The sequence below is a fragment of the Sparus aurata genome, chromosome 6 (assembly GCF_900880675.1).
Source record: "Sparus aurata chromosome 6, fSpaAur1.1, whole genome shotgun sequence".
NCBI lineage: Eukaryota > Metazoa > Chordata > Actinopteri > Spariformes > Sparidae > Sparus > Sparus aurata.
In genome coordinates, this window is record NC_044192.1 from 25,029,438 (window position 1) to 25,053,866 (window position 24,429).

General features: G+C 41.5%; 2 protein-coding genes across 6 annotated transcripts in view; both read left to right on the forward strand.

Annotated features, from left to right (window-relative positions):
- Positions 1–14,334, forward strand: part of LOC115583436 (arf-GAP with coiled-coil, ANK repeat and PH domain-containing protein 3-like) — a 63,860-nt gene extending 49,526 nt beyond the window's left edge. The window contains exons 11-26 of one of the 5 annotated variants that reach the window (XM_030420279.1): positions 1,424–1,536; positions 1,778–1,829; positions 2,039–2,139; positions 2,355–2,466; positions 2,552–2,784; positions 3,862–3,931; positions 4,092–4,186; positions 4,306–4,526; positions 4,644–4,736; positions 4,901–5,002; positions 5,636–5,859; positions 6,109–6,218; positions 6,734–6,844; positions 7,951–8,012; positions 12,131–12,180; positions 13,420–14,334. In XM_030420279.1, coding sequence (XP_030276139.1) covers positions 1,424–1,536; positions 1,778–1,829; positions 2,039–2,139; positions 2,355–2,466; positions 2,552–2,784; positions 3,862–3,931; positions 4,092–4,186; positions 4,306–4,526; positions 4,644–4,736; positions 4,901–5,002; positions 5,636–5,859; positions 6,109–6,218; positions 6,734–6,844; positions 7,951–8,012; positions 12,131–12,180; positions 13,420–13,488 — 1,818 coding nt within the window. In that variant the 3' untranslated portion in view covers positions 13,489–14,334. Of the gene's footprint in view, positions 1–1,423; positions 1,537–1,777; positions 1,830–2,038; positions 2,140–2,354; positions 2,467–2,551; positions 2,785–3,861; positions 3,932–4,091; positions 4,187–4,305; positions 4,527–4,643; positions 4,737–4,900; positions 5,003–5,635; positions 5,860–6,108; positions 6,219–6,733; positions 6,845–7,950; positions 10,692–12,130; positions 12,181–13,419 lie in introns of those variants that run through there. The other 4 variants (XM_030420281.1, XM_030420280.1, XM_030420282.1 and 1 more) reach the window with 4 other exon arrangements.
- A 370-nt stretch (positions 14,335–14,704) lies between these two features.
- ube2j2 (ubiquitin-conjugating enzyme E2, J2 (UBC6 homolog, yeast)) lies at positions 14,705–23,845 on the forward strand. The gene is made up of 9 exons (XM_030420686.1): positions 14,705–14,854; positions 16,620–16,750; positions 18,971–19,011; positions 19,227–19,329; positions 19,435–19,573; positions 19,667–19,747; positions 19,856–22,359; positions 22,498–22,865; positions 22,970–23,845. The coding sequence occupies exons 2-7, from the start codon at positions 16,620–16,622 to the stop codon at positions 20,144–20,146; spliced, it is 786 nt and encodes a 261-aa protein (XP_030276546.1). The 5' UTR covers positions 14,705–14,854; the 3' UTR covers positions 20,147–22,359; positions 22,498–22,865; positions 22,970–23,845.
- The last annotated feature ends 584 nt before the right edge of the window (positions 23,846–24,429 follow it).

Sequence of the window (24,429 nt, forward strand, 5' to 3'; positions counted from 1 at the left end):
ACATGAATATTATTATAAACAGTGCTGTAACAATGGCAGTAACCATTCATAGTTTAAGAAGTCACAGGAATATGAAATTTTCCATGAGGTCTTCGTTGATGAGAAGTGTGTGCGTGTGTGTGTGTGTGTGACATTTCTTCTGAGGAAACACCTCTGAACCCTGAGTGCCTCTGCAGCCCGCAGGGAGACAGACTGTTGCGTCACATCCCACCATGTTTTTTCTTGGCAATTATAGCCACAAGTTGCACTTCTCTGTGTGACTCAGAGCTGTTTGCGCTTGTCCAGACAAAGCTCAAAAATGATCAGTTGGAGTTGAACTTTGTAGAAAATGCACACGTAGATACTTGGGGCAAGGAAAGCCCATTACGACATCAGGGTGCAGTTATGCTAAATGGTTTTTAAAGGAAAGAACACAAGGAATTACTCAAGGATCGTTTTAAGTGAAGAGATAGTGACAGGGAGTTTGGTAGAATGTGTGCATGTGTCTGCCTGCGTGCACAGCCTGCAATATGGCGGTATTACCTTGCCTCAAACCAAAGGCCTCTCTCACAATAGTGAAACCTAACCTCAGCCATGGCTCCTTTAAGTCCAGGTCCTTGTCTTCTTCACCTCGCTGAGTAGTTGGCATCTGGCTCTAAATGCCTTTCTAGGGAAACGGATAAGAGAACAGAGGCGTTCTTAGCTGACAAGTGGAGAGGTGCAGGTTTGACCTGAGGTAAACTAACGAACAGATGGCCGACATGGAGCGGATAGATGTTGATTTTTGTGGAGACAGTTCTCAGAAGAAAATGTGACATAAAAGAGGAATTGATCCACAGTAGCATTGTGTCAACACAGTATGTGGTGCTGATAACGTGCTATCTGGCTTCTGCTTTGATGTGTTGAGGTGGACGATTGTTGCCTCACAATGTCACCTGACCTAATTGCATTGTACACAGGACAGCGCCATCGCTTACACTGGAAGCACTTCAGTGCCATGGTTCACGAAACGACATGAAAGATTGTTGTTTCTGATGATGTCACTAGTGTTGTTTGTGGAAAGTTTGCGCAAATACCATAGCCTCAAGAACTAGCTGAATCATGAAAACTTGGCAGCGCATTGGAAACCAAACAAACTATTTTATCCAGTGGAGAGGAGCAAATGAGTTCAGGAGTCTCACAGCCTGAGAGGAAAGAAGCTGCTCTGTACTCTGTAGTCTGGTGGTACAGCAGAAGATACTTCTGTGTCTTTTGTCATTGGCATTGTGAACTTTTTGTGATTAGTCTTTTGGTATCCTTCGGGCTCTGTGCAAAAATCTCACTTCACCGATATCACTAATGCTTGATAGAGGGGCCCCAATGATGTTCTGGGCTGTTATAATCATGAGAATAGAAAGGTAATAGAAAGCTCGACCCTAATGTTGATCTGTGTGTGTCCCTGCAGGACTTTTCTTATGATGACCCCAAGTTGGAATTCAACGTGGATGCACCCAATGGCGTGGTCATGGAGGGCTACCTCTTCAAGCGGGCTAGCAACGCATTCAAGACCTGGAACAGGTAAAAAAAGAGAAATGAAGAGGGCGTCAACATACAGTTCAAAAGACAATATGTTGTCTTAGTCACACTGGGAAGTTGTGTCTCCACACATAAACACACTTAAGAATATGATAACCTAATACAAAAAAATGAGGTATGGTGAGGATAGGTTGGTCAATTTCAATGTACACATATTAGCTTATTAGCTTATGTAGCTCTCTCCCACAATCTGTCTGACTCAATACCTTCTCTCTTGCTCAAGGCGGTGGTTTTCCATACAGAACAGCCAGCTGGTCTACCAAAAGAAACTCAAGGTACAGATTTCTTTTTTTCCTTTTTCAATAAAACATACTACAAAGCAATGTCTGACAGCGTGGAGGTGTGGCCCTTAGTATTGGTAGTTTGCATATTGGTGCAGTAGACTGAGCTTGTGTGCAGACTTGCCCTTCCTCATATGTATAATAACATACTTTGTGTAGCTCACATAGGTGTGTGTTGTGATCATGATCTCTGCCACTGACAGGACTCTTTGACGGTGGTGGTGGAGGACCTGAGGCTGTGTTCTGTCAAACCATGTGAAGATAATGAGAGGAGGTTCTGCTTCGAGGTGGTTTCACCTACTAAGTAAGTGTGTATTTGTGAGTTGTTCCCTGCAAGATCACGTTTCATCCAAACATCCAACTTCTTTTAAAAATGTTTGCTGTTATGTTGTTTCCTTGGATTTTCACCTCACTTATCAATTGCTAAATTCTTGACTGTATCTATTTTTGGAATTTACTAAACACTAATTAGCTTCCTAGCATCAGACAGTAATAAGCAGGCATGTACAAATCTTTTAGGAGCTGTATGCTGCAGGCTGAGTCTGAGAAGCTGCGTCAAGCTTGGATCCAAGCCGTCCAAGCAAGCATCGCCTCTGCTTACAAAGACATCACCGACAATTATTACATCGAAGTACGAACACACACACACACATAGCACTAGTCACATCTTCACTGTGCAGCTTCACTATATCTGATCCGTCGAACTGTCTCTGCAGCGTCTGGACCGGACAGCCTCGCCCTCCACCAGCAGCATCGACTCTGCCAGCGAGCCCAGAGAGAGAGGGGAGAGGGCAGAGAGGGGAGTCAGGGGAGGTGGGGAGAGCCTCCTCCAGAGGGTGCAGAGCCTACCGGGCAACGAGCTATGCTGTGACTGCGGACAAGCAGCTCCTTGCTGGGCCTCCATCAACCTGGGAGTGCTGCTCTGCATCGAGTGCTCAGGGATCCACAGGTAAACTACACTTAATAATATGAGGTATTTGTTCAGAGGAGGAAAGAACAACCGCATTATGTCGCTTAAGTGCATTTTTTTTTCACACCCTATGTGGAACTTTGTAACGGATTTAAGAAATTGTCTCAATTTATTGTTTTTCCCAATACTCTGAAAGTGTTCCTGAAACTATTGGTCAGTTTCTCTAATACCGAAGCTGAAAACAGTTAACCACACAACGAAACAGTGCACTTAATTAATTCACTCAACACTCAATTAATTCTCCATTTGGTCAATTGTCAGATCCAATTTTCAGAATTTTCATGATTATTGTTTTTTTATTTTTTTATTTTTTTATCTGATTGTCGATGAAATTAGTTAATTGAAACATTCACTTAGTTGATGTAATCTGAAAAACAGCAAGTAACTATAGTTACTTTAATCGAAAACTGTTGATTTGTGCTGAGACCGTTTGGCAGTCTGGAGTTTCATTTTTGATAGATGCGCTCCGAGTTTTCAGAATTGTTATCCAGGTTGGATAAATCACACTAACAAAAACATTTTTATGGCAGAGTGCTGAGGAAGGAAGTTGCTCTGTTGTCTGGTGTTACAGTACAACACTCAAACAAAGTTTACTTTGCTTCACCGTCGATATCTTTTATCCATAGGGGCTGCAGGATCAACACAAAAATGAATGTTCCTTGTAGTAGCATTGACTTATGAACTAGTTCTGTTAGGTTGAAATAAGCCAAACAACAGTCTAACCTTTACAAAACTTTCCCGTTCCTCATCAATATGCCTCTGTGACATTTGTCATGTTTTGGCTTGTTTTATTTATACAACTCGTACCAACAGACATCTGCATTATCTGCACAACCATCACATTACACTCTGATGAAATATTGCAGTGATATGCTCTGATTCCACTGACATCGGCTCATCAGTCCAAGCATAGGAAAGATACTGTGAAGGTACCAACAGATGCAGTTAGTAAGATACGATAGGGGTTTAAAAGTGGAGAAACAAGATAAAGTTTGCCATTTCAGCAGTTGTGATAAATAAATGTGTATAATCTTTTTTTCTTCTTGTTTTTTTCAGGAGTTTAGGCGTCCATTGCTCTAAAGTACGTTCACTGACGTTAGACTCATGGGAGCCAGAATTACTGAAGGTGTGTCTCCCCAACACAATCACCTACAGCTTCTTCTTTCTTAGCTTTGCTCTCCCCCCAACAGAGTTGCATTTATAATTCCTTAAGAAGTTTTTAATCGTTCCCCTCTCTGTCCCTGTCTCCCATCTTTGTCTCCCTTTCTTCCTTCTCTCATGTTTAGCTGATGTGTGAATTGGGGAACACTGTGATCAATCGAATTTATGAGGGAGCCTGCGAGGAGCTGGGGGTGAAAAAACCCGGACCGTCTAGTTCGAGGTCAGTCCTTTACTCATGGAGGAGGAATATTAGCAAGGAATAGGAGCACCATTTTCAACAAAGTTGTCTTCGCTGACTTATCTGCAACTCTCTTTTGGTTTGTGATCATCTACTTTCAGACAGGAGAAAGAGGCCTGGATCAAGTCTAAATACGTGGAGAAACGCTTTCTGAAGAAGATGAGTGGGAGCGAGGCACTGGTGGAGGGTGAAAGGAAGGCGCGGCCCTGGACTGTGAAGAAGTGCCAGCGAAACAACAGCTCTGTTCGGGCCCCCAACAGGGCTCGCCGGAAATACCATCGCTACGAGCCGGGTAGCGCTTCACCTGCAAACCTCTCAGCAGGTCAGTGCGGAGAATTAACTGCTCTGTCATCAACGTCAGCATGTGGAATATTAATCCAAGAGTGGAAAGATATATGTATATTTAGATTATACCAATTTTTTTTTTTTCCCTCGGCAGCCGCTGCAGCAAAGTTTCGCCGGGACTCCCTGTTCTGTCCGGATGAGCTGGATTCACTATTTTCCTACTTTGACACTGGCTCTGGTCCGCGCAGTAAGTCCACTACATTAAGCCTCATGCATTTAAGATATAGTAGATTTTCAGCTGTAAGAACTCTCACTATTTATTTATTGTGTCAGTGATGGCGGGGGTGTCTGCGCGAGTTTTACAGTATGTGCCGTGTAATCATTAACGTGTCCGTGGCTTGGCGATGCTTGGCCCCGCAGGTCTTAGCAGCGACAGCGGTCTGGGAGGAAGTACTGACGGCAGCACGGACATCCTGGTTTTTGGTTCAGTGGTGGACAGTGTCACAGAGGAAGGTATGTGTGTTTGGTGTGAATAACATCATGTTGAGGAGGTGAAGGAGAATACAGTGTCAATAAGAGTATAAACAGTTTGCGACACAGCCTAAAGTTATGTTGTGATATCGTCCAAAGCTCCCTTGCTAGCCGTGTAAACACAAACATTTCCAAGGTGTCCCGAGTTCACAGTCCGGACTGCTATAGCTGTCCTGTTAGCTGAGCTAACAAGCTGTTGGCTGCTATAGTTAGCAGCCGTTAGCAGTTACTTTTGTCACATGCTGCCCCATATTTGTTTTGAGCGTCGATTCAACAGGTGGTCAATGTCAAAACTTAAAAATGACCACTAAAATGTTGTCTTAAAGAAGAAAAACCTGGATGTGATGTCTAATCTAATCAATCAACGATTCATTCAAACAGCCTGAAATATTCTCGGGTCCCCTGAGACAATCAGTAAAATTGGGATAAATCAACAAATCCTTAATTTTTGTCATTTTAACTTGTCAAGATGTAGCAATTAGTCTCGGAAATTGTATAAAATTTGCACTGTGTATTGACAGGGATCATGTAAAGCACAGGTACAGCCTAACCATCCTTCATTTTAGGGCCACCAATATCATCCCCTGAATTAAACCATGCATTACCCTCCCTCAGAGGAGGAGTCAGAGGAGTCTTCCAGTGGCGAGGTGGAGATTGAACAAGAAGTACCTTCAGACCCCGAAGACCCGAGGGAGCTCCATCCGGGGGCGCTCCTCCACCGATCCTCACGTCTACACAACCTGCCGTTGATGGCGGAGGCATTGGCACACGGTGCTGACATACACGCTGCAAGTGAGGAGGAAGAGGCAAAAACGCCGCTCATTCAAGCCGTGATCGGGGTGAGTTTTACTGAACCTTTTATTTGATTTTTAAATGGCATTCTGTTGTAACATCATAACAGAATGGAGACAGTCTGGGTTAAAGATTAAAAACAGATATTCCACTGAAGGTGCCATAAACACAGCCCCAAACATCTGCAGTCGTAAAAAAACAAAAACATTGGCCTCAATATTGTTAAAATTGCAATGATTAGACTTCTCAGAGCAAATAAACTAAAATAAAAAACGCTTTCTGTCATTCTCCTTCAGGGTTCTCTGATAGCTTGTGAGTTCCTGCTGCAGAACGGAGCCGACGTGAACCAGAGGGACATGAGAGGCAGAGGCCCGCTGCACCACGCCACTTATCTGGGACACACTGGGTAAGAAATTCCTGTTAAGGGAGAGGAAGTCATAACACATTGTTTTGCTTCCACTTAATTTGTGATGGGTGGGTGACGTTTCTCCATGAATATCGTAAAAATGAATAGCCATAGCTGTTCCTCTGGCAGCATGTTTCTCTGTAATGCTAACTGAAACTAGTCCCTGCCAAGGGATTAGTTGTTAAAGTGCTCTTGCACTTTAACAATGACAAATGCAAAGGGCAAGGCACAGGAATGTCAAACACTGATTCTTGTCAGGTTGGCCTTGGCAAAGTTCAAGCAAACCATGAAATCTTGGCTGACTAAAGCATGAAGTGGATTAAAATATCCCTGTTTAGACAAACAAATGAATTGCAACAGCATTACTTTATCAGATCTATCATTCTGCTATTTATTCTGCATGCATTTATTCATACTATGCAGTGTCTTTCCCGCTGCGCTCTCACTGCGTACCCAGCGGAGCCACTAGCTCTTGTGTTCAATCCTTTTCTCTGTGTCTGCGTCTTGTTTTGCAGTCAAGTGTGTCTGTTCCTGAAGAGAGGAGCATCTCAGACGGAGGTGGACGAGCAGGGTCATGACCCCCTAAGTATCGCTGTCCAGGCTGCCAACGCAGACATTGTCACCCTGTGAGTGAACCTAATCCTTCTGAAACTGAAAATACTTTTGCAGACAGGTTACCTGTAAAAACACACCATTCGCGGTTGAGAACTGTTGGTTAATTTGACTCATCAAAAGCTATTACTCATTTCTTTCCACAAGTTTTAGGCTGCCAGAACGTCACCCAATATTATGCAATCAGTTTACTGTAATTCAGTGATTTATGATAATTGTAGCTGAGTGCCACTTGTAGGATTTGAACCATGTTTTTAAATAAGAAATCTGATATCAAATATTGAATATAAATTATATATTAAGAATTAATTATCATAAATGTTTAAAGGAGACCTGTTATGATTTCATTCCGTTTGTTTTTTTATGGTCCTGAAAGTTCAAAATGTCAAAGTCTGCACCAACAGGAGCTTCTTTCTCCCACAGAACACACTGCTCCTGAAACGCCACTTCAGTAGTTCCGCCTTTGTGACATCGCACTAAGTCACCATGTCATTTGCAGCATTTCTGCCTGGTGGCTAGTTTGGCACAGAAGAATAGATTTTGGTGCAGTTGTTCTTTTGTTGTTAGCGGTGCTTGGTCAGGCGTGTGTGAGCTGACCAATCAGAGCAGACTGGGCATTCAGGAGTGGGGGCCTTAAAGAGACAGGAGCGGGGAAAAAAAGAGCATTTGAGCCAGAGGACTATTACAGGCCTGCAGAGCTGGACAGTATGAGAGAACTGGTTTGTTTGTTGAGCACTAAAGCATGCAAACCTTTTCTAGTGGTAGCCCAACATTAATGTGAAATCAAGAATGTGAAAATGAGCATAATATGTCTCCTTTAACACGACAATCTACTCAAGGACTATTTGCTTTTAATGGAGATTTCAACTGAGATGAATTGTTGGTGTCTGAATTGTATCCCTCATTGTTGTCTATATCCTCTCTCTCCCTCCCCTCCAACCTCCTCTCATCCTCTTCTCTCCACTGGGGTTTACCACTTTTCCATGCTCACCGTCTCCTCCCACCTCGACATCTCAATTATTTGTAATCACCTGCCTTTCGTCCTCTAACTGTCCCGCTGCTTACTTCTCCTCCAATGTGTGTCCCCTCTCTTCTGTCACTCTTCTCTCTGCCTGTCCAGATTGCGTCTAGCGCGGATGAACGAGGAGATGCGAGAAGCGGAGCCTCCCTTGGGTCAACCAGGTCAATACCACAGCAGCAGCCCCACTGAGCAGCAGTATAGGAAGTGCATCCAGGAGTTCATCTGTCTCACAATAGAGGAATGCTAGTGGTCACTTCTGTATCGAGGAGCTTGTGCGCTCTCTCTCTCTCTCTCTCTCTCTTTATACATATATACAAATATATATTCCTCCTGACTGGGAAGTAATGTTTGACGAAGTTGCTCCTAGACGCTGATGTCGGGTCTGTTACTTGTTAGATCGACGCTTACGAGCAACTTCCTGGGGTTGTCTGAGGAGAGAGGAGCGTGCCACTTGCTCATGTATAGGGCGGCGTTGAGACCCCTGATGGACCTTTTTAACTCTACTGACACTCTATTTTTTTTCTGCATCACCACTACATTTCTGCTTGCCATTACTCGGCACTACCCATGCTACGCTGGCTACATGACACACACAGTAAAATGACATCTGCTTTTTGCTAACGGGGTTATTATCTCACTTATCATAACCGGCTGTGACCTCTCGTGCGAGGGTGTGCCTAACAGCTCTTACCTCTGAAGAATCTCGCTGCATTTTAACCCCCTACACTTTCTATCTACCCAGACCATCTGTGTGACATCCAACTTACCCATCTCTTCTCAATCGGAGATGTAAATATACGTATTTAGAAGCTATATGGGTAATCTTTAAACTATGTGCTGTGGCATGAGGTGAAAAAAAAAATGGTATTCGTTCCTTTACTAAAAGAAAAAAAGAGTAACTTGACGAGCTGCAGTAGAGGTGGGCAGGGGTGTTTACTGTGTATAAAGAGGAGTCAGGAAGGGAAATTTAATGTAGAACTGTGACAAAAATACTGAAGGGCTCGTGGAGAAGAGGCCCTCGCCTGTTTTGTAAGATACTTTGTGACATGATGAGTGCGTGAGTGAGTAAATGAGTGCATGTGTCAAAGAATACTGAGAGACAGAGTTAAATGATATGATATTATGTAAAGGAAAAAGAAAAAAAGAAACTGTGCACTTTTCCCATCTACAGTATTATGATTTTATTTTCATTCAGTTAACTTTTACGTTGTTCTCGTTTAGTTATCGTCCATCCGTCTATTGTCTATTTTATTTATCTCCCCAGAGGACCAGTGCAATGCATTCTCAGATGCAGTTTACTTCTGCGTTGTTTATTAATGATTGTCATTTTAATCTGAAAGCATCACATGGAATTTATGGCAGTTAACTTCATTTTACATCATGTGATGGCATACGTAAAAGTCATTTTGCTTTAATTTTCTCTTTGTAATGGCCTTACATTGCTCCCGTCAGATTATTAGTGGAAAGTCACGTCACACGGAAAGAGATTTTATAATGGAAGTTCTAGTGTATCATTTCTCAATCGGTTGCAGTCATTCTGTTTTTATAACTCGGAGGTTGACAACATGCCAAGTTGTGAAGCTGAAGCCAGGACAAACAGGAGTAGCGAGTCTTGCGGTGTAGCGAGGGAGTGTATGTAACTGGATCTCACCCTTGAATAATTCTTCTGTTCAATACTGAACAACTGTGACTCATGGCACCTCCATTTTGTTGTAAATACTCATCCATGTTACATTACCTGTGGTGAGATAAAGGAGCACATTTCTTATGAACGATTAACACACTCGGTTGGGTCAAAGGACGTTTATATCTTGCTTCCCTCACTGGTCAATGCTGGCAGTATTCTCTGCATGCTTTGCCAGAGTTATTTTATGGGAGGTTCAACATCGTTTGCATTCTGAGCATGATAAATATCTTTCTATGGTTTGATCACATCGTGCAGTGCAGTCCTGTGGAATAAGCATGTACCACCATGATGACCCCTCTGGTGTTTCTTACGTTTTGCACCTCTGTGCCAATCACCCATGCACGGACCAAATCTGTGGTGACTTTCTCATTCCTGTCTATTTTTGGTTTCCATAAAAGCTTGCAAACAGTAGTTTTATTATTACTTTTTTAATGTTGTGGTTTATTTTCCTCTGCCAAAGACTTTTTAAAGGGAAAGTGTCTGACAATGTTGTACGATATCACCGTTTTTGTTCTCTCTTTTTGAATTTTCTTTTACTTAAACTGTTCAGAGTAGATACAGCATAGTCTTACCATGCTTTGTGAAGTGACAGAGTGGTAGAAACACTGTTGGTGTACTCACATGTTCAAAAGAGGTTACAGAAATGTGACAGAGCTGAGAGATTTTTGATATGGCAGGTGATATTCTGCAATAGTTCAGTGTACTGCAAGTAGAACCAATCTAGGGGGTGATGTGATGCTACTGTGACCAAACTGTTAGGGGCCTTTGCCCTAGCAGAAGTTATTAAATGTTGTGTCCATTGTGTGTTTTGACATAGGAGTGGTTAAAGGTGCTGTTCAAAGCAAACATGCTGTAAATAGTACACTTGTGTATTTTAACTCGACGCCAACTGCCTGCCTCTCAGCATTCAATCATGGATCCTGACTGTCTGATCTGTTTCATGTTTGTCTTTTTATTCTCTTCCAAAAAAAGAAAAAAAACATAACCTGTCAGGCGGTGCTGTAATATGGCTCTGTGCTACTCAGAGGCGTTCTTCTGTTCACTGACATTTGGATATCTTTGGAATACTTTCTTCCTTGTCTTTAGAAGCACTGAGGGGAAAAAAAGAAAACAAAATGCATACAATAAAACTGAGAAAATATTGATGAACTAACCCTGCTTCTTGCTTGTTGCTCTCATTTCTGTTTCCTGTCTCATCTCTGGTGCATAACATTCTCTCAACATCGCAGCAATATATTTGAAATGATTTACAGAATGTCATCGCTCTGTGTGATCACTTGATAAAATGCTAATTTGGAGAGATATAGCTATGTTGAAACATTTTCAGATGTTGGGAGAATGCTATTTTTTTTTTTGACAATCCGGTCTGGTGTGTCTTTTGGTCTGTAACAAACTTTTGGGTAGCACTTGGCTTATTCAAAGCAGTTGAATGGGGTCCTTCATGATTACAAGTTTAAAGGAGGTGCACACTTGGACATCTCCAGACTCAACTCACCATTCAAAAGGACCAGTGTGTAGGATTTACGGACAAAAGTGGAAAACAATATTCAGAATGATATGTCATTATCATTATTAGTGTATGATCACTATCTAAAGATGGAGCAGGCCCTCTTCCCATGGATGCATCATGAGAGCTGGATACAGCGTTGGAGGCGTGGGTCCCTTCATGCTTATGAAAGTAACTCAGTGGCGCATGAAGCCAGAAAAGTTCACCTTTCTTGTAATCACAAGGTTGGGCCACTGTCTAAAGTTGGCTTCAAAGCCCAACGTTCTTGGCCCTTGCGGAGTTGGCCTATTTCACAGACCCTACCATATATTACTGCCATGTTTATTGTTGCCACTGTAGGGAAGGGTGAGACGAGGGGTGTTCAGTTGGTTGCAGTCTGTAACAACACACCCATAGATGCCACTAAATCCAAAACACTGGACCTTTAAAGATAACTTCAGTCTATGGGGCCTTGTGTGTTTCAAATAGCGCCTTAGTTTCTAGCCTGCATCAGCAGTGCTGTGCCTTGAATAATTCAGTGTTTCCAGTTTGTAAAACAGTTATGTGATCTCACATGCATTGTTACACCATCACTTAAAATGTTCTCACATACCAGAAATGTCTAATTCCTCGTTTTATACTTAAAGGTCCCATATGATAGAAAGCAAGATTTCCTTGTCTCTTTTGATTATAAAGCAGGCATAAGTGCTTCATAAATAATACTGAAACGCTCATACGCAGAAATGAAATTGTGCCTTTAAATAAGCCGCAAGGACTTATGTAAGGTTCTGATGGCCCAACTACACAGTCACCACCCTCTGCACAGAGCTGATGCTGAAACATTGGTGCCTGCTCAGGCTTGTGAGAGATGACCAATCAGAGCAGGCTTTTCAGGAGGGGGGCTGTAAAGAGAGGGGACCTGAAACAGAGCGTTCGGATAGAGGGTGAATTGAGGTGCTGCAGAATGGACAGTATATAATGTGTTTTTGGACATTAAATTTAATTAAATGTTTAGTTAACTTTATATGGGACCTTTAAGGCAAAAAACATATATCCACTTGAGGAAATAAACCATGACTGACATATCATTGCTTCTGTTACCACAGGGGTTGCCACGGGCAGCAGGAGAGTTAGACCCAAGGATGGTCGGGATAGAGTGAGTGAAGCATCCTGGGCCGTCTTATAGGAAATCAGTGTGATACTGTGATTCCCTCTGCTCTGGTGGCTGTGATCTTTAAGGTGTCTTGCTCTGGGGCCTTTTCTCTTGTACACACACACACACTTGGGAAATATTTGGTGTTCCATTAAAGTGGGGAGTCTTTTTTTTCTCCTGGGATGAAACGAGGCGATCAGAGGTACACAGGAAGAGAGTGTTGTGTCCTCCGAAGAAGATGTCTGCAGACCCAGCTATAATGCAGCGTTTGTATAGTAGGTACTAGGTCACATACAGCGGGTAAGTACATAAAACACATTTGTGAAATCTGAGTAAGAATAAGAAGCTCTTTAATCCAGGTAGCCTGTCATCACATGGTATGTAGAAGAAAGGAAATGGATCCCGGGATGAAATGGACAGGATGCTCACCACTCTTTCTGACTTTCTGTTTCGCATACTAACCACTTGCAAGAACAGTGATTTTAGAATATGTGCTAAAATAATAAATATAAGAAAAATTCCCGTATTGTAGCCTAAATGAATAGGCATCATGGCTTTTGACACTGCGCTTTGCCCAGGGTTAAAATCATTCATGGAACCTTCTAAGCACCAGACTAAGAAAACGTCACAATGGCACAATGCTGTCACATTCCAAAGTGGACTACCCCAATTTTAGCCTTATTGGTCTGTAGCTGGCTCTGCTCCAGAGCAGGCTTACCCCCACCAGTACAGGGTTATCACTTGAAAAACCAGCTAAACACCTGCTAGGATGTGCCACTGTGAAACAGGACTAAAGAAAAAAGAGCAGCCACACGTCACCATTGTTCAAACAGACATTTTACCTCAGGCTAAGAGAAGTGGGATATAGGTTAACCTTGGGTGAACAAAGGTTAAGGTTATCCCAGGGTCAGCTCTTGCAGAGGATACAGTGTGTAAAAATTCTTTAAATGCCACTGAGCTAGACTTAGCTGCTTTACTATATCCCGATGCTTTGGGGGCTTTGCTCTTTCATGCAGAGGTTGATCTGCATTGTCTTTCTTCCTTAAAGGTGAAATGCGGGTTATTGGAGGTTGCAGTATTTGCTGGGTTATTGCCTTTGTGCCATGTCATTTAAAAGATTTGGTCTATCACTCAGTGGTGTTAAAAGTGAGCAAAAACCAGCAGATCAGTCACTGCATCCTCCACAGTGCCTTGCAGTGGGACAACCCCCTCTCCGCCTGACTTCAGTATCCCCTGTTACAGGTGACATCTCCTGTGCTGATGTCTTTCGCGAGTTTTCTCTCATCGCGTCTCTCCAGCCCGAGAAGCTGAGGAGAAGGAGCATACAGTTCAGCCACTGCAAGAAGCCAGAGTGACCACAGACCACAACCTCTTCTCGCCACTCTTCAGTGACTTCAGGATCAATATGGAGGCAACTGCATGCAGTTAAAATGGACATTTGGATGAGATCTGCTGCCTTTAACTAATGATCACAACCTGCAGGAAGATGTTTAAGCAATTTCATAAAATTGTTACATGGTTGGACAAGGCAAAGATAAAGGACCTTGGTTGTGTCAATAGTGGAAACTGTTCCTTTGCACAGGTGTTTTTTTATCTGACATGACACCAGCTTTGGTAATGACAATGTATCAGCAGCTGAGTTGTAGCATTGTCAGGAGATCTGCACAAGTACCATAGTTGCTTGTGAAGAGGCACTCCAGCAATTTAGGCTTGTACTTAAATACAGTTGACAGAATCATGAGATATATTAAATAAAGTCATTTACTGAAGCATGGGTCAGGCTCCCAAAACACTGACTCGCTATGATGTCACACAATAGCATATTTTGTTAGATCCTCCCTGTGAGATTAATGTCCTTGTTTTTCACGTTCAATGCCTCTCCAAGGCCCTGATGGCATCATCTGGGTAATTTTATTGTTATATTTTAGCCATGAGAAAGCTTCCTCCAGAGCTACAGAAAACATGCAAATGTTTCCAAAAGCTTAATTGTACTCTCTATGATGAGTTAACTTAACTTGATGTTTATCAGTAAAGTGCCTCTTTAATGTTTTGTTTCATGTTAATTTGTCAATCTCTCATGATTTTATTTTTTTTAAACTGTAATGCAACTGGTGGCAGAAATGAAATAGATTAAATGAAATAAACCTGACATAAAGGCCTTAGTGTGTGTTTTGTGTATTTTCCAATATATGTTCTATTTCAAACTGTGACTAATGGCAAAAAAAAAACCTTACTCAACAGCACTAAGCATTAGCAAGAAGACCTCCAATGTGGTGGCTGCGAAGTTACAGCAAAAGTTCCTCAGAATAGTCACAGATGATTTTGTAATGTGTCTTGAAAATTGATAGACTATAAAAGTAAGTATATTATCATTACAAAGAATTTAATTCTAGGTTCACAGTATTTATTTAACATTTTTGGACTGTTTTTCAAAGATTGTAAGCAGGTGTAATATTCCAATCAGGCTGGCGTCAGTAATGCGTTTTCTATGTCATTTTCCAACCGCTAAAAACCAAATGAAGAAGAAAACCGGAAGCGTCAGTTTTCCTCCTGCTGGCGATAGCTAAAGCTACGTCGGTGTCATCGTCTTATCGGTTTGGGGTTTGGCAACAGAAAAAAAACAGCCGTATTTCGTGTCCAGCCACGAATACCTATTTCCACTGGGGTCTCTGGAGAGGTATGTCTGTACTATACTCTCCCCAGTTAGTAAAAGTGGGAGATGTGGCTGTCAGCCCTCGTTAGTAATAGAACTGTCCGTGCTAACGCTAGGTAGCTAAACATTGCTCTGGCCTACGTTAGCTTACGTTAGCAGCTGGTGGCTAACACAGTACACAACGACAGGACTTCTCATCAACTGCACCTGCTAGCATTATCTACATCGCACGTTAGCCTGTGTGGGTGAACAGTATTGATAAGATTTAATAATAGAAAAGTTTCCGGTCACATTTAATGTAAATATGTCGCATGAAGTTGGTCGGCACTGTTTGTTTACAGGCGGAAGTTGGGTAACTGTCGGATATCGAGCTAACTAATCGATGAGTTCAGTCAGCCACAAATTAACAGTAACGTAGTTTACAAAGTTAGCGGATTAGCCACCGCAACCAGACGTTGCATTAACGCCAAGTAGCCGGTTATTTATAAGGAAGTGACAATGACACCAGTGCAACATTAACGTTAGCTGCTACAGTTCACGTACAGTTCATTAGCATTTTATTGTCAGCTGTTAGCCACATGACATTATGTCAGGAGGCAGCGGTGCAGCTAGCTGAATTTGAAGTTTCATTGTTTTCAATGAGCACAGGTTAAAGGTACATTTAAATCACATAATGTATGTAACAAATTACAGTCCCAAGAGTCAATACTTGATCTCCACCATGTTTTAAATATGTGTTTGTTTTTAAAACATGTTTTTAAATAAAATGGAAATGAATAAAAATTCAACTAAAACGGAATACAGTTGACAGGAAATCATTAAATGGCCACAAATACAAATTAATTTGGGGCTCCTTACTACTTCTATTTATTTGACAAATTTGCAGATTATTGGCTTAAAAACAGTGAACACACTCCTATAACGTCCCTGTATTTTATGCAGTCTCCTTGTAAAGCACCTTAGTCAACCTTTATTGTTTTTAATTATGCTCTAGAAATAACTTTGTTTTGTCTTGACTTGACTACAGTATGGGAAATATTGCTGTCGTTTAAATTTGCCATCAGTGGTCTATTTACAGTAATTGTCACCAGAGTCTACAACAAATGTCTGAATTACTGATTATTTGAGATTTTGCTGCTTGTCTATGTTTTGAGTCATTGTTAATCGACTGCTTTTTGTGACATTTGACTCTGAGCAACAGTTTGCAACCGTTTGCAGACTAAACTATTCATTGACCAGTTAAAAGGTAATTCACATATCAGTCATTTGTTGAAGTCTAGCATTGAAATAATAGGGAAATCTCACTACTAAAGGGACCAGACTTCAGAATTGCATTATAAATGGATTATCAAAATAATCTAGGTAAATCCTCGTTACTAACCAGGTGAGGCTGTTCATACATCATGATATCTCTGTAACTGTAGTATAAATGATCTCTAAAATCAAAGCATAATTTTTCAAAAGTCAGCAATCAGTCATACTGTGTGCTGTTGTTATTCTGTGACTTTGTTCTTCTGGTGAGTTTCCATGAATTTTATTGATAACTTGCATTAGGCAGTGTTCATAAAGTCTGAGCCTGTTTAAGGCACTTGCAGCATCATGAATACTACGCCATCAATCAAATACAGAACAGCCATGCACAAAAGGAAAAGACAAACGTTAACATTAAAGTAAGGGCCCACTTTGGCCTGGTACTGCAAGTAAATATATCGTAATATTGGTCCCACTGTGTATCAGTAAGTAAGACAAATTTCAATTTGACCCTTTTCCATCTCCTCTAAATCCTCAGATGAACAACAACGGGAATAAGAGAGCTCCAACCACAGCCACACAGCGACTTAAGCAGGATTACCTCAGGATAAAGAAAGACCCTGTGCCTTACATCTGTGCAGAACCTCTCCCCTCCAACATCCTAGAATGGTAAGGTCTCCGTCCGGAAAGCATTACCAGGGCAATATTTGGCTTTTCAGGGCTCTATATTTGTTTGTTTTTTTGTTTTGTTTTTTGTTTTTAGAAGAAAAGAAGTGAATTAAAAAAAAAACTAATTTCTAAGGTCACAAGAAATAACATTAGTCTTCTCCGACTTTTATCTGATGTGTTTAATTTTTGGTAAAATACTGGATACTGACCTACTTTAGGCTCCTGTTTAAAATGGTGCTTTACCCAAGTGAACACAGGTTTTGGTTTCATCTACCCAGGTTTAAATATGTGCTTGTGTGAGACTGTGAGCTGTACCAACAGCATTGAACGGTGACATGCCAAAAATAGTGACGCGTCGTATTGACAGAACACACTCCCAATTGTGTATACAGAGTATTTCTTTGGTAGTACTTCTAAGATAAGACTGTTGACAGTTTGGATGAATAAAACCATAAATGCATGACCAGGACCAATTTACAGGTGACACAGCAGTACAGAGGGAGTTGGTTGGTTTATAAAAATCTGTTTTTTATATACAGTCCTGATGATGTCATATAGATGAGGTAAAGTCAAACATTGAATCAGTTAAGTGGCAGCCATATCTCAAGATTCCAGGGAAAGTCTTTCAGGGTTTTCCAGCTTAAGCTTTCATTTGTTGCTGCCATCATTCATTATTTGGATCTCTTCCAGGTTTTCTTTTTTTTATTATTCCTGTGAAACGGCTATTATTTTACACATCAGCACACATTGCTGTCATAATTTATAACTTTAACATTTTAACATGCCAGTGTTTCCAATCTGCACGTCATAACTCCTAAGTCGTAGCATTGATTTTTCAGAGCTGAAAACGTGACCTAGTATCTGTTGTGATATTTAAATTAACATCACATCTCAAGCGTTGTATTCTTAATCCATATTTCAGCATTTCTTTGGATTGAGTTTCATTTTCAGGTATCTCCTTGTACTGTGAATGGATGTTTTGAAGTTGGTGTAATGGCCTTACCAGAGCTGAGAAAAAAGAAAGAAATTTGTTGTTTTTTTATTCATTGCCTGTGTACAGTTTTTCTGTACATTTTTTTATATATACTGTACATTACATTCAATATTAATGTATTTAGATAATTAGTTTTATTTCTTTTTTTCATTCAGTCATTCGAAAACATTCTTGTAGCAGAGCTGATGACAATAAGAAGTTGTGAAATACGTGTTTCCAGAAGAGGAAGTAGGATTAATACTTTGTCAAGATTTAGAAACAGTCAACAGGATGGCATCATCTAGTATGTAATAGTTCAAGCCATAACAAGTTGTAACTTGCAAATTAGCTGAATCTGTTGAAATACAGACTCAAAATGTATAAAACAAATACAGAGAAACCCTGACCTATAAAATAAAACCAATGAATATAAAACAGCCAGTGAAATGTACGAAAAATCAGGTACTTTCAGTAATGGAGAAATATAACGCAATACTTTTTCATATGTGTACTAAATGAATATTAACTCTACCATAAAAGTTTAGAATAATCTTTCTTGGGGAAAATATAAAAGTGAATGTTTCAGCTCCGAAGCTACAGTTAGCGAGATCTGTTGCACTCAGTTTTTTAAGCAGGGTCAAATAACTTCCATATGTGATAGAACTGTAATATTATTACTCACTATTAAGAATTGATTGCATTAGTGAAAAATAGTGGAGATGTACATTTTTAATAATTGAACATCCATCATTTGGGTAAAAATAAATACATGCAAGTTACTGTGAGAGTTTCTTGAATGTTTGGTCCAAATCAAATTTAGTGGAAAAAATTAAGCAAATGGTGGTCTTAGAGTACACACAATAGATGAAATTGAGGTCCGAGTTGCAAACTTTAAAAAACATCCCAACTGAAGAAGTATTTGGAGTACAGATATTGGATTTTGCGGCGTTCAGGTGATATTGCACGTCTGCAACATGTGATGTCTTTGCTAACCTCTGTTTCTTTAAGAGGCTAGAGCATAAAGTATGTGTAATCTCTATCTATGCAGATATACTTCTCATGATCTGAAAACATACCAAGGGCCTTTGAAAGTTGCACTTCCATGACTTGCCTCTACAGTGACACACTCAGCAGTGTTTGATTGTCGGTCATTACTAGCACATGAATACTCCCCAGGGCACGAGAGATTTAAGCCTTTGTCTGTCATGTTTCTTTTTGTCACTCAGAATTCTGTCTGTCTCCTCTAGGCACTACGTAGTGAGAGGTCCTGAGAAAACTCCTTATGAAGGTAAAGCCTGCAGACAGTTAACTAACACAAGGCTCCAATATCGTCTATTGATTTCTAACAAGTTGATTCATGCTGATCTCTGCCATATAAAAACAACGTGGCATGCCCGAGCAAGCGCTTTGTAGCTGAGTCACATTTTCTTCTTACAGTCAGTCTTTTTCTGTTCCTATTCATGTGAGGTCATAATGTCTTTCTTCATCATCTGTTTTGTCTAGGAGGATATTATCATGGAAAACTTATATTTCCTCGGGAATTTCCCTTTAAGCCACCCAGTATCTATATGATAACACCAAATGGGAGATTTAAGTGTAATACAAGGTGAGAATGGAGTGTCTCATTTTTAAGGTGAATGATAATTCAGGATTTAAAGAGCTTCAGAACCACTAAGCTTCTTTATTGTAACTGTGCGTGTTTCCTCCACAGGTTATGTTTGTCCATCACAGACTTCCATCCAGACACGTGGAACCCTGCGTGGTCCGTCTCCACCATCCTCACAGGTCTGCTCAGCTTCATGGTGGAGAAAGGCCCCACCCTCGGCAGCATCGAGACCTCCGACTACACAGTGCGTCCAAACAAACGACCATGAATGCAAAACAAGGTGACAAACGACCTGTGGCGTCTCCGATGTTTGATGCTCATTTTATTTATTTTCCAGAAAAGACAGCTGTCAGCCCAAAGCCTGGCCTTCAACCTCAAGGATAAAGTGTTCTGTGAGCTGTTTCCTGATGTAGTCGATGTACGTATGAGCTGACTTCTGAGTTCTTCTCTTTTTTCCTCTTTTCATTGTTTTTTTTGGTTTTTTTTTAACGTGACGTTCTCTCATTTCTCTCCTCCTCTCCATCAGGAGATGAAGCAGAAACAGAAGGCCCAGGAGGAGTTAAGCGCCCGCACCCAGCCCCTCCCCTTACCCGACGTGGTGCCCGACGGTGACCCTCAGCACGCCCACTACGGCCTCCCAGCCCTCAACGGAGGTCCCGTCCCACTCGGAGCCGCCAACCCCGCCCCCGGCCTACAGCAGGCCAACCGCAACCATGGACTTCTAGGCGGGGCTCTAGCCAACCTGTTTGTGATCGTAGGCTTCGCGGCGTTTGCCTACACGGTCAAATACGTGCTGAGGAGCATAGCCCAGGAGTGAGAGGAGCCAGTGTAGCCGGGCGATGCTCCCCCCTGCAGGCGAGCCAGCTAGTGGACTCCACATTCTACAAACACACTACGTGGGGGAGGGATGTTCAGTCCTGGGTTAAACCCCTCCACAACCACCACCACCACAACCACCACCACCATGGACTTTGGAAGATGGAAACTCAAAGCCGACCCACCCAGGAAGGATTGAGCGGAGGGGGAAGAGGAGGTGGGGGAGTGGGCGGGAGTGGCAGTAGGGCCAGGGGATTGGAGGGGCTCATTAAAACGGTTGTGATCCACTCTGTGCTTCAGTGGTTAATTTCGGCAGAAGGACCAAGCTTGGCTCATGGGTTGTGGAAGCGATAGAACGTAGGGCATGCAGGTGACATTTTGCTGCACCATGCTGGAGGCCGATCACAGCAACACAGATATGCTTTAATGAGCGCCATCGTGAACATTACTGATAACGGCTTGTTGTGTCCGCCGGCTCATCACCTTTACGAAAATGTTCCCCTGTGCATTGTTTCCATCTTCAAATCAAAGAGACTCCTCAGGGTGTGACTTAATGCAAATGTTTTTAACGTTAAAAGAGAAAAAGGAGCACGACACAGATCAGGTGTGCTGCTCTTCTAAGTAATGTTGTGCATTTAAAGCAGGTCGACTTAGTTATTGGCACTCTTCTTTTTTTCATAGCATCAAGGCATCAGGTTTCAGCAACATTCAGCTGCAGTTCAAGAACCGGTTTTTCTGCCTACATTGTCACTATATCACAGGTTCAATAGCTCTCCCAGTGATGCATCTGAGGTGTTACCTGTGCTCATAATATTTTTGCATAAAAGGGTTCTTGATTTGTTGTTCAAGTTTTGCAACAGGAAGTTTTAGGCAGGAAGGCTTAAATGTCCCAGTTTGTGATCCGTGAAAGGTTCGTGAGGACAAATGTCACACCTATAAAGAAAGAAAAACAAAGTAAAACATGCTTAAAGAAAACAGTACAAACAAAGGTGGAAGCCAAGTAGAACCTCATTCATTTGTCAGCACCTCCTTATCTCAACGTTAGGGTTTATTTTCTTCACCTGATGCATCCCAGGCTGGGCAAAAGGTGAAGAAAGTAGTCCTTCTACAACAGCGTATAGAGAGTGTGTTTATATCTAGAGGGAAAATCATAAAAACCCCAATTTGGCATGTTTGTGATAGCGCTTCAGATGCACAGTCCAGATGTTCTTTCCTGTCAACCCATGAGTCAAGCCGTGAACCCAGTGTCTGCACAGAAGTAAATAGAGACCTGTACCTTTTATCAAATTGGCTTAGCTGACCAATATAGCACCACTCTATGTAGGCCCAAGTAAGGAGACATGTGAAGACAACCGACATTTTGTTTCTATATATTTTCTTATTGACATTTTTTTTTCTTTGTGTTTCTTTCTTTATTTATAGAAACGGCCTCGGCTCGTCTCGTCTGGGTTCATAAGAAGTGTCTGGTGTTTGCTAAGCAGGGCGGGCAAACGCGCAGACAGGCCGTGGCCCAGGCTCACATAATTGCTGATAATTTTACTGTTGTGCATTGCATTTAGTAAAGATGGTTCTACTGTGTATCTAATGTTTCCACAGAAAAATGGTCTGAATGCAGAAGATTCGCCTTTCTATCGCTCTTTACTTGGCACCATCTTTAAAAAAAAAAAGACAAACTGCTGGTGATGGGAGTGGGTTTGTGTGATTATACAGCAAATGCCCACATTTCCATGCTTCAGTTAATCTTGTGTGACATTGTATGTTTTCATAGTAAATGCAAATAAATTACCCTGCTTGGCAGGACATTTTAAAAAACCTTTTCATTTACTTTGTGACAAATCACGCCTTAAAATGTCGTTACACATTGAATGACTTTGTTTGTGGGTCAGAGTTTTATCTTTTTCCAAATAAAACCGGCATTTTATCAAATTTAAAGTACTTTACATAAGCTATAGCCATAAGCATTTATTAGAAAGCAAAACCGGTCCTGCAATATAGTCAGCGCCAACCTTACTGTGGAATTCTACTAAACGTTGTTTACCTGAAGGCAGCGCTTCTCTGGAAGTGCTGGAATCCACACGTGACAAGATCCGTCACGTCTGCAAATGTTAAAAGCGCGGCAGAGACGCACAAGACTCACAATGTGTCGGAGCAGGAGAAGTCTGACATCCAGCTGTTCGTTTAGCAGTAAAGCGGAGGAATCTTCCAACACTAACTGTAAGTGCTCGTCTCAGAAGGCTGCTGGATTCAGACCGTGGCGCTCTTGGATTATTCCATAGACTTTTCTCATATTCAATATTTCACGTTCTTGTTCTTTACCGATTTTTGTTTTGCTTTTTAACATGTTTGCCACAGGTTCTCTTGTGAAAGGATACACACTGTACCACTCCAGTCACCATGATGATAAACGAAGCGCTCGAGTGCGTGATCTGCTGCCACGACTACTCACGCAGCGACCGGATCCCCCGGGTCCTCCACTGCAACCACACCTTCTGCGCACCCTGCCTGGAGAGAATGTGCAAGGTCGAGGGTGTCATCTGCAGCGTCTCCTGCCCCCTGTGCCGCTGGATTACCTGCACCCGGGCCAGCCTCACCCTGCCCGGCGCCCTGTGGGTCAACACGGAAATCTGGGACCGGATCGCAGAGGAGGAGATGCAGCAGAGGAGGCACGGATCGCTGGAGGATTTCAAATATCCAGAGAAACGGCTCATAAATGCATCGCTGTGAGTATATCTTTAAAAACATCCTCGGTCTTTTTAAAAAAAAAAAAAAACACTTGATCACTCATGCTCGACTAAAGACGCGTCTTGCTCTCTGCCCCCCGCAGACCCTGCTCCAGACCGCCCGGCTTCAGGTCCACGCTCCAGAAGCTGTTCAGCTGCGTGCTGCTGCAGGGACATGAGCTGCGCTGCTGACGGATTAGAAGAAGAAGCTTTTTTTTTTCTTCAATCATATTTTCCCCTCGACAGACCTATGGAGTGTGGCCACAGGTCCGAAGTCTGTGTCTGTGAAGGAGCCCGGACAGCTCCGTGTGAAGTTTGGAGACTGTGTCAAGCTGTGTTTGTGTCAGGCCCTGCTGCATGTGATTAGTTTTTTAGATTTTGAGCTGTGAATTAAATACTGTTTCAAAGCCTTGATAGAAGTTTCTGCGAAATATCTACAAATTAAGAATGAAGCTGTCTTTTTAAATTTTTTTTATTTGAATCGAGCGTGTATTTCTGTGGTATAAGGGGGATGCACTGTTTACTTGAGTATTATGTAAGTATTGTAAGTAGTTTTAATTTTATATTTATATTTGTGTCAATTTGTATCAATCTGTCCCACTTGTTTTGGCACGCGTGTGAAAACAGTCATTGCCATTCGAGGTTTCACACACATTACGGCCATGTGATATCTTGAGGCGGCTTCTCTCAGCCTTGTTTATTTAACATTAATAAGCTGATTTATTTAACCTAAATAAATGAGCTGGCTTATTTAAATAAAACAGCCGATTTATTTAACAGAAGCTTTTTTTCAACATAAATAAATGAACTGATTAATTTAACATAAATAAAGGGCGTAACAGCAGCATAGCAGATTGTTCTTCACACTCAGGCACACTTGTGCACATTTCACTGTTAAATCAGCCGAGAATCATGATCTGTGAAGTCCTACTGTAACCAGAGATGGGCAACGTTTTAATAAAATTGTTGTTTTTAAAGTGTCTCTTGCTCAGTGTTGTTTTCCTCTTGTCTCAAAGTCATTTGTATTGAAATGTCTTTAATCTTCAGTGTGGCGGGTTAAGGGTGAATGCACACCTGTACAGTTATTGTTATTACAAAGGTTGAACATGGATAAAAACACTTAAATGCCTCCAAGCCGAGTGCAGACTCCTGCTCATGCCGTCTGAAGTCGCTTTGTCAAGTTCTCCTTTTTTAAGAAGTTGTGCGGCTTACCTTCAGAGGAGCGCACACAAATGTCTTACTGAAATTACTAAGATTTGTTCCACAACTGCTAGAGCTGCCCTCCAAAGCAGATTTTCTTATATAGTGATTTTAATTATACTACCTTAAAAAAATAACAAAACATAACATGACAAATTCCATTTACAATTTTGTTTATCAAAAAAAGTTTTTTTTTTCCAAACTGTAAATGTGTCTGATGAATAAAATACAAAGCAGGGCACTGTGTGAATTATAGGAAATCTTACAAAATATATTTTAGCATATTTAGTATTTTAGTTCAAGTTTCCTTAAATAAAGGAACATTTTTTTCAAACACCAACTACTTCTAGATAAATAGTCCTTC